This window comes from Elaeis guineensis, chromosome 3 (genome assembly GCF_000442705.2).
Source record: "Elaeis guineensis isolate ETL-2024a chromosome 3, EG11, whole genome shotgun sequence".
Lineage (NCBI taxonomy): Eukaryota > Viridiplantae > Streptophyta > Magnoliopsida > Arecales > Arecaceae > Elaeis > Elaeis guineensis.
The window spans coordinates 56,679,078-56,688,600 of NC_025995.2; the positions used below are offsets into that span (position 1 = coordinate 56,679,078).

Consider the following 9,523-nt stretch of genomic DNA (forward strand, 5'->3'; position numbering starts at 1 on the left):
AGTAGCAGAGTTTAGTGTTTCAAAGTATTTCTAGGCTTGAAAGCATGATCACCTCGAATTGAAGAGGCATGTCATCAAGGAACCCTAAATATTAAAATTGACAAGAGAAAGGTCCGCATAACCAAAATCGGGATTTGTGCCGATCAGCCGGCGATACAAGTCAGTACGGATCCATACCAAATCAAATCGGCGCGAACCAATAGAAAAGAGAAGAAACGAACCGGAGAAGAAGAAAAGAGAGAAAGAGGGGAGGGGGAGGGAAGGAGAGGGTGGCCAGAGAAGACGTTGGCAGTGGCCACAAGTTGGGCCTCAGGTGCGCTCGGAGGGTCGCCAAGACCTCTGCTTCCTTTATCAAATCTCAACTGAGATAGAGAGATAGAGAGAGAAAGGAAGGAAAAGAAAAGAAGGAAGGAAAAACCAGTGATAAGGCCGTAGGAGACCCTCCGACTGGCCACTAGACAGCAAAATCGTGGGCTGCGGCTCTGCGGACATGAAACAGGGACGATCACCCCTGTTTCACAGATTTTTTTTAAATTCCGACCACAGTGAAGCCGATAATGGATTTGCCAGCTTCACTTAACCCATTGCTAGCTTCACTGTTTCTCTGATTTTTTTTTTAAAAAATTCTGAAACAGTGAAGCAAACAATGAATTTGTCGGCTTCACTTAATTTCAGTGTCGGCTTCATTATTCATCATTGTTTTTAAAAAAAATGATGAACGAGGGAAGCCGCCCCTGTTCCGCGGCCGCTGCACCTTTTCTGCTACCTGATGGCTACGGCAACCTCTCCGTTGGCTGTCTCCCTCCAGTATCGTCGCTTCCGCTCTCTCTGTTTTTCTTAATTAAATGCCCTATTGAGCAACATCAAGCCGCGGAGGCCTCCGTGGCCCTCTTACAGCACCATCCCCTCTTTCCCTCCCCTCTCTCTCTTCTTCTCTTTTCCTCTCTCTCATCTGGTGTTCCGATTTGGCCTGCCGAACTGTCCTAATTTACGACTGGTACAGCTCGAAATGCATTGAACCACCCGATTTGGGATGATTCGGCGAACACTGGACTAGAGATTGGAACAACATTTAAAAAGATTGGAAACAATATGCAAACTTGAAAAGAAATATAAAACTCAAAAAGACAAAGCAAACTTAAATTCAAAATATGGAAAGAATCCCTATGAAAGAATCAAATATGTGGGCTCAAGACTAATTACAAGACTCAAAAAAAAAAGACTTCAATTCAAGATGCATAGAAAAGCTACTTACCATTTGATGCCACTGAAATCCAAACCATGCATCCTTACTCTTCTCAATCTTCTCTTCCTCAGGCCCATGCACCTTTTCCATTGTCTCCCTTAGGTTGCCCTCCCTTACCCATATTTATAGGCAAGGAAAGGCAGTCCAAAATAGGTGGGACCTATTAGGTTGGTTGCTAAAGCAAGTCAATTCCCCCCATTAGTCAGTTAAGGTCAGCTGGGTTGGGCCCAAGGCATGTGACTTGTAAAAGTAGAAAGGAAAACAGGCATAAAGGGTTTGTTTAAACGTAATGTTGTTTATTTAAATGTCAATATCAAAAAACAAGAAGGAACCCTTCATTTGAGTTCAACAAGAATACTTAAAAATTCAAATTTCTTAAGAATAAAAAGTTGATTCCCTAATTCATTCAAATTCTGCATTTTTGACATTGGAACAAAACAGCACCACTAAAAGATAAGGCATATCTCAAATCACAAGGTCACATAAATTTTATTATGCCAAAATCCAATGCTTGGATAAGAAAAGTCACATAAATTAGTCACCAAAGCATGTCACTTGAAAGGATGGTAACAACACTTAGCATCTTGATAGACCGATTCAATTTCCTTTTTTTTATGTACATCACATCTACCAATTTGCCTATGTATAGTCACTAAAAGAATTTAGTTTTTATTCTGGTTTTTGCTAGACCTATTGAATTTTAATTTCAGTAGTTCTAGCAAGTTCAACTTTAGTTTTAATAGTCATAATAAAAAATTAATAAAAATGGAAATAGAAGTAAGTGTTCAAGTAACTTGTGGAAGTTGATGATGGGCATCTTTCTATCATCAAGAAAGTGGCTTGAATCTCACTATAAGCAAAGAGATCAACGTACTCCTCATTTTATGTAGAATTCGAGTGATAGAATCGGTCATCATTGGAGCAGTGGAGATGATGTTTTCCTTCCCCACTTATCATGATTAATTCTTTCATCATATTGTATCACAATCATTCTTGATCAAATCAATTTAGTATTTCCCATCTCTTTTTATTTCCTTCTTATCGATCCATCAGCAAATTCTGAATTATCTTACATGAAGCATGAAGAAGAACCCTGGCAAATCCATCTAAGCCATGATGGATTACGAAGAGGGAGTATTTAGAATGTGCAAACTGCAGACACTACCCCAACTACTTGGGTCCGCTTAATCAATCCTTCTTCACCATTCATCTTTCCTATTGAGGGCTACCTCCACTCTCGCCACAAGTGATCATAAAATATGGTTAACGGTAACATAGTAGATCCGGAGATTATAGTACAAAATATATGCTTACCATCGATTACAGTAGAAATGGGTAGAATGAATAAAGAATCACCAGACAAGCGCCGAAAAGAGAGAAATTTAAATGCGAAAAAAGAAAAGGTGGGGAAAAGGCGGAGGATGACCTGATTTGGGGTTCAGTACGTGACCAGGCGAGAGAGCGATTCTACTGCAGATAGCCGTCTCCATTAAAATCGCCGTTCCCACCCAACGCCAACCTTCCTCTCACTTTTCTCGCTGCTCGCTACCTTCGCGGAAGTAGCAGCGGAAGGAAAGTGGAGAACGTGTGCTCACAAAAATTAAAGAGGCATAAACAATTATTGAGGTTACGCCACTCGCTTGCGGCAGAAATATCGGTCGGCTCCCGAGGGTCAGACCGATTGAAGAACGAAGGAGGTCCTATCGGACTGGAAGCCTAGAGCCAATATGTTGCCCATAGGGTTGGGGGCGCGGAACAGAAAACAAGTCGGGCCGTGCTGCAATCTCAGGTCAAAAAAAATTTTGATTAGTCATAACATAAGTAACTAATATTTTGATATATTCACTTGATCATAAAAAAATAAATAGCTTATTATAAAGTAACATCTATTTTTTCAAAAAAAACTACGTAAAATATCTATTATATCCTAAATAGATATAAAATTATACATTTTTACTCATAAAATTTATATAAATATTAATATTATATTTATATTAATATAAATATAATATTAATATATTATAATATAACATTAGATCATAATAATTTATTATGTTAATATAATACTAATATATTAATATTATATTAATATAATATGAATATTTTAATATAATAAGTTTATTAATATAGATATAAATATTATATTATATTAATATAAATATTATATTAAAATAATATTAAAATATAATAAATATTAATATTATATTTATATAAATATTAAGATAATATTAATATTATATTATATTACTATTCAATATTTTATTCTAATCATCTATTGATATTTTACTAAATTTTAGCTATGGATCTTAAAAAGGGTATTTTAGGAAAGAAAAAAATACTACAGCTTCTCATGTCACGAAAAGTGCCAAAACCCACCTCCCCTATGAGTTTCCACTTTTCATAAAATGTGAGAAGTGACTTCCCATGAGAAGTACTTTTTTCACTCTCTCTTCTCTTAAAATTCCAACCAAATAAGAGGCTCTTTTTTCACTTCTCAGGAAGTGCCTCTTCCTCCCTCCACTTCCCATCAACCAAATGAGTCCTAATTGATCTCAAGCAAAATTCTTTGTACACTGTTGGCGGTGTATAAAATCTGATGTGGAGCACATCGCCTCACCCGATTGATCCATATGGTGTCTCTGTGGTTCGATGTGATCGAACGTTCGAAAGTGCAAAGAAAATGGAGGTGGTGCACTGTTCCGTCATCGAATATATTTAATGCGCATCATAATTTATTTTTCAAAATTAATATGATGAAAATACCCTTTCCCTTCAAAATGATGTTTTTACTATTTTGTAATCTGGTTGGACATTTCAAATGCTACTCTTCTCTCTTTTCTTCCTCATTTTATTGAGCTTCTGTCCGTCTAAAGAAAACTTTTCAGCCACAATTATGTGTCCGAGATGGAAGAAAAATTTTACTACTACAATTGTGCGTCCGAGATGGAAGATTTTTAATTAATATCTAAATAATATTATCTATCCAAACAACATGTCCTATCCGTTAAGGAATAAATTGCCATTTGCAGATCTTTTATTAAATTTTTATGGGAGTTCTTTTTTTAAAGCAGCTTCTTTGAAGTTAAACTTGATGTGTTACGTAGGTTCAAATGGAGCTTTTTTTTTTTAATTTTGAATATTGCATGTATAAAAATTTTAATGGGAAGTCGTATAATAAGTCAAGATGTTATGACTTTTACGACATCATGTAGTTCAAACGTCTTTCGAAGGTAGTTTTGATATAATTATGACATCTAAGATTAAACTATAATATGTTAGGTTAATATTATGATATCTTATAAGTAAAACATTATGCATGTATACTTTTTTGATATTTTTAAGATATCCGAGGTAAAAATTATGTCATTCTAGGTTAGTATTATGAAATCCTGTAGATAAAATACCTTCTGAAGTTAGTTTTGTTAATATTACGATATCCTACACAAAATTTATGACATGCTAGGCTAATATTAACAATATTTTGCAAAGAAAACACTCCTCAAGTATACTTTTGATATTTTTAAGATATCTACATTAAAACTATGACATTCGATGCTTAAAGCATGACATCCTATATCTAAAACACTTTCCGATGTTATTTTCAACAATATCATGATATTATAGATCTAAGTTATGATATTTTAGGTTAATATTATGACATCCCATAGGTAAAATAAAATCGAAGTACGTTTTTTGATATTTTTATGGCATTTTGGGACAAAATTGTGACATCCGATGTTAAGATTATGATATCGTATAGTTAAAACATCTCCAAAATGTAATTTTGACAATATTATGGCATCCGATATCAAAATTATGATATACTAGGTTAATATACAGTATCTTGCAGGCAAAACACAAATCAAGTATATTTTTTCGATATTTGTATAATATCTTATATCCAAATTATGACATTGTATATTAAAATTTTGACGTCCTATAGGTTAAATACCTTTCGAAGCTAGTTTTGACTATATTATTACTTAGCTATGTTAAACATCTCAAAATAGATATTTTTTGATATTTTCATAATATTTTATATCAAAATTATGATACTATATATTAAAATTATGACATCTTGCAGGTAAAAGGCCTTCCAAAAATAGTTTTGAAAATTGTTATGATCTTTTGGTTCAAAATAATGATATTTGACATTAAACTTATGATATCCTATGGTTAAAAAGATTTTTTAATATAATTTTGACAATATTGTGACATCATAGATCAAATTTATGATATGCTAGGTTAATATTATGATATTCCGTAAGTAAAACACATCACAGATAAATTTTTTTATCATTTTTATGATATCTTAGGTTAATATTATGATATTTTAGATTAATATTATAATATTTTATGTTAATATTATAATATTCTATAGGTAAAAATCTTCTAAATATACTTTTAGATAGTTTTATGACATTTTATGTCAAAATTATGATATTTTATTTAAAAATTATGACATCCTAAGGGTTAAATACTTCACGAAGATAGTTTTGATAGTATTATTACATCCCATATCAGAATTATGATATTATAGATTAATATTATGATATCTTGAACGTAAAGGACCTTCAAAGTATACTTCTCAATAATTTTATGATATATTGGGTCAAAATTATTACATTCTGTTGGTGCAAAAATTCGCCTGCGTCGGAGAAACTGGAGTCGAGGGAGTCGCGGTCGCCGTCGGGACCTGCAAAGAAAGTCTAAACCGGAGTTGGGGGTGCTCCGGCAAGACCCTCCGACGCTCAAGTCAGTTCTCTGTCTCAACAAGAATGGAGTGCTCGAACGGAAATTTTAGCAGAATTTTGGGATAGAAATTAGAGCTTAAAGAATAACGTATTTGGGATCTCCCTTTTATAGGCGGAGGGTGTAACAGACTGATAGCGATGTTTGTAACCATCTGGCAGTGGACCGCTCGAGGTCAGGAGGAGTTTGTTGTGAAGAGTAGTGGGGTAGAATCGTGGCCATCACCGGGACCTGCCATGTGGAGTCTGTTGCGGGGAGTGGAGCGGCGTCCGTTGTCGCGACTTGCCAGAGGGTGGAGAAGCCGTGCGGTATCCATCGCAAGAAGTGGAGCAGAGTCGTGGCCATTACTGTGGTCTGCCAGGGAGTGATGGAGCCACGTGGGATCCATCGCAGGAACTGGAGCAGAGTCGTGGCCGTTACTGAGGCCTGCCAGGGAGTGATGGAGCCACGTCGGATCCGTCGCAGGAAGTGGAGCAGAGTCGTGGCCATTACTGTGGCCTGTCAAGGGATCCGGGCCTGTCGGTCGAAGTTCGGTTGAGGTGCCTGGCGGAGAGAGGTAGCCATCCATCTGAGAGGAGCTCGGATGTTGCAAATCCTGTTGGGTGCCTTGGGCGTTAAGGCTGCAGGTGAGGACCACTTGCCGTAGGAGCTCGATCAGAGGCTTTCTGCAGACGCAGTCCGGTTTTGTGCAGACTTCGACAGAGGATCGACCGGCGGTGGATGTCGGATGGCGCTGGAGAGGTTCATCCGCCGGAGGGGTCCAGCTACTGGATTTCATGAGCATGGCATTTGCCCGCTTATAGAAGTTCGATCGGAGTTCGATCTCCGTAGAAGCCCGGATGGGGATCATTTGTCAAGGAGTCTCGGCCAAGGCCTGTCTGCAACAGAAATCTGAAAGAAATTCGTCCATAATGGAAGCTCGGGTGAAGGCTTACGGTGGGAATCCGGCACGGACCGCTTGTGTTAGAAATTTGAAGTAGATCGTTTGTAGCGGAAACTCGGAGTGGGTCGCTTGCAGTAGAAGCTCGGAGTCTAGCCCTTGTAGGAGTTTGGGGTGAGATCTACCTGCAACATAAATTTAGGGTGGAAGTCTGGCTCTCGTGGGAGCCCGAACGAAGTCTACCTGCAGTTGGAGTCGGGGGCGAAGTTCGGCTCCCATAGGAGTCCGGATGAAGTCTTCCTACAGTTGAAGTCGGGGACGAAGTCCGACTCTCGTAGGAGTCCGGATGAAGTCTTCCTACAGTCGGAGTCGGGGACAAAGTCCGACTCCCATAGGAGTCCGGATGAAGTCTACCTGCAGTTGAAGTCGGGGACGAAGTCTGGTTCCCGTAAGAGTCCGGATGAAGTCTTCCTGTAGTTGAAGTCGGGGACGAAGTCGGCTCCCGTAAGAGTCCGGATGAAGTCTACCTTCAGTTGAAGTCGGGGACGAAGTCTGGCTCCCGTAGGAATCCGGACGAAGTCTTCCTGCAGCCGGAGTCGGGGACGAAGTCCGGCTCCCGTAGGAGTCCGGATGAAGTCTACCTGCAGTTGAAGTCGGGGACGAAGTCCGGCTCCCGTAGGAGTCCGGATGAAGTCTTCCTGCAGTTGAAGTCGGGGACGAAGTCCGGCTCCCGTAGGAGTCCGGATGAAGTCTACCTGCAGTTGGAGTTGGGGACGAAGTCCGGCTCCCGTAGGAGTCCGGGCGAAGTCTTCCTGCAGTCGGAGTCGAGGACGAAGTCCGGCTCTCGTAGGAGTCCAGATGAAGTCTACCTGCAATTGAAGTCGGGGACAAAGTCTGGCTCCCATAAGAGTCCGAATGAAATCTACCTGCAGTTGAAGTCGGGGACGAAGTCCGGCTCCCGTAGGAATTCGAGCGAAGTCTTCCTGCAGCCGGAGTTGGGGACGAAGTCTGGCTTCCGTAGGAGTCCGGATGAAGTCTACCTGCAGTTGAAGTCGGGGACGAAGTCCTTGGACGAAGTCTTCCTGCAGCCGAAGTCGGGGACGAAGTCCGGCTCCCGTAGGAGTCCGGATGAAGTCTACCTGCAGTTGAAGTCAGGGATGAAGTCCGGCTCCCGTAGGAGTTTGGATGAAGTCTACCTGCAATTGAAGTCGGGGACGAAGTCCGGCTCCCGTAGGAGTCTGGATGCAGTCTAGAAGGTGGTCGATCATCGTGGAATCTTGGGTGGAGTCCGTTCGTCGTGATGAATCCGACCGACGCTGGTGGGAGCTTATCCGTCGGCAAAACTTGGGAGTGTTACGGAGGCTCGGCCGCCAGAGAGGTTCGGAAAGATGTCGCCGAAGGTCGGAAGTCGGGAGAATCCCCGGAGGGTCACTCCTATCACGAACTTCGACTGGGGGGTATTTTATACCCAACACCAGTCCCTCTACTTCCGAGTTCGAGTTTCGAATGAAGGAAGTACAGAGAAATTTTCACAGTCGATGTTGTCCCCTTGAATCCTGTGCACGATCGCCCTCAGATATTCTGGCATTTAATGCGCGCATGCTGGAGTCTTTTCAAATCGGGGCGATCCGAAGGGACTTTTCGAAATTTTCGCTGGAGCGTTGGCCCAGGTACGATGCAGTAATGGCTCTGTCAGCTGTCAGCCACTTTTAGCCGCCTGCGGTGGCGAGTGGGACACATGGCGAGCGTGGGTCGGCCTGGGGAGATCCACGATCATTATAGCGCCGAATCCCAGGGTCTATTTAAACCCGCCTTTCCGCCTTCAGGAGTCTCATTCCGCCTGAGAGTTCTGTCGGTGTCTGCCTTCTCTCCGAGAGCTCTGACCCTCTTTGGCATCCATCTTGGCCCTAAGCGTTCTTCGAGTCATCCCTGTCCTCGCCCCTCTGCATCCTTCGGAGCGACCTAGGTTAGTCCCGAAACTTTCGTTTCTCTTCTTGCCATCTAGGTGCCCTTTCTCCTCCATTTTCCTTCTGCCGCATTCCTCTGGTTTGGTCCCCCGCAAACCTTTCGCCTCTTGTCCCGCCTGATTTCTCCGAGATTTTTAGGGTCTTTGTTTGAAATATCTTCTGGCACCTCCGCCTCTAGTGGTTTCAGGAGTTCGTCCGCCTCAGCCCCCCAGAACCCCCACACTATAGCGAACCCACATCTAGGGCTGGGCCTCGCCCGATTTTTGCACCGGGCGCCATTCCCTATTCTCTGACTCCGGATGAACTTTTACTGATAAGGGTTCAGTATGGAGTTCCTCCGGAGTACGATCTGGAGCTTCCTGGTCCCGCCGACCGGGCTAGCACCCCTCCACCTGGCCGTTTCTGTCTGTATCAGGTGGCCTTCCGTGCTGGACTCCGACTTCCGCTTCCGCCCTTCGTCGTCGCCCTTTTCTATTTTTTAGACATTTTTTTAGCTTCAGTCACGTCGAATTCCTTTAGATTTTTGATAGGGTTCCTCTCCCTTTGCCACGTAGTCGAAGTTCAGCCATCTCTTTCTTTGTTTAGGTATTTTTACATCTTCAAGCGCCACCACTCGACGAAGGACTGGTGGTATTTCTCCCCCCAGTTTGGCAAGAAGGGGTTGTTGAAAGGTGCTCC

General features: G+C 41.6%; 1 protein-coding gene across 2 annotated transcripts in view; it reads right to left on the reverse strand.

Annotated features, from left to right (window-relative positions):
• Positions 1–2,897, reverse strand: part of LOC105033123 (ATP-dependent Clp protease adapter protein CLPS1, chloroplastic) — a 43,658-nt gene extending 40,761 nt beyond the window's left edge. Inside the window, exon 1 of one of the 2 annotated variants that reach the window (XM_073253780.1) lies at positions 2,673–2,897. In XM_073253780.1, the coding sequence (XP_073109881.1) occupies positions 2,673–2,736 (64 nt within the window). In that variant the 5' untranslated portion in view covers positions 2,737–2,897. The remainder of the gene's footprint in view (positions 1–2,672) is intronic. The other variant, XM_010907787.3, reaches the window with a different exon arrangement.
• Between the last annotated feature and the right edge of the window lie 6,626 nt (positions 2,898–9,523).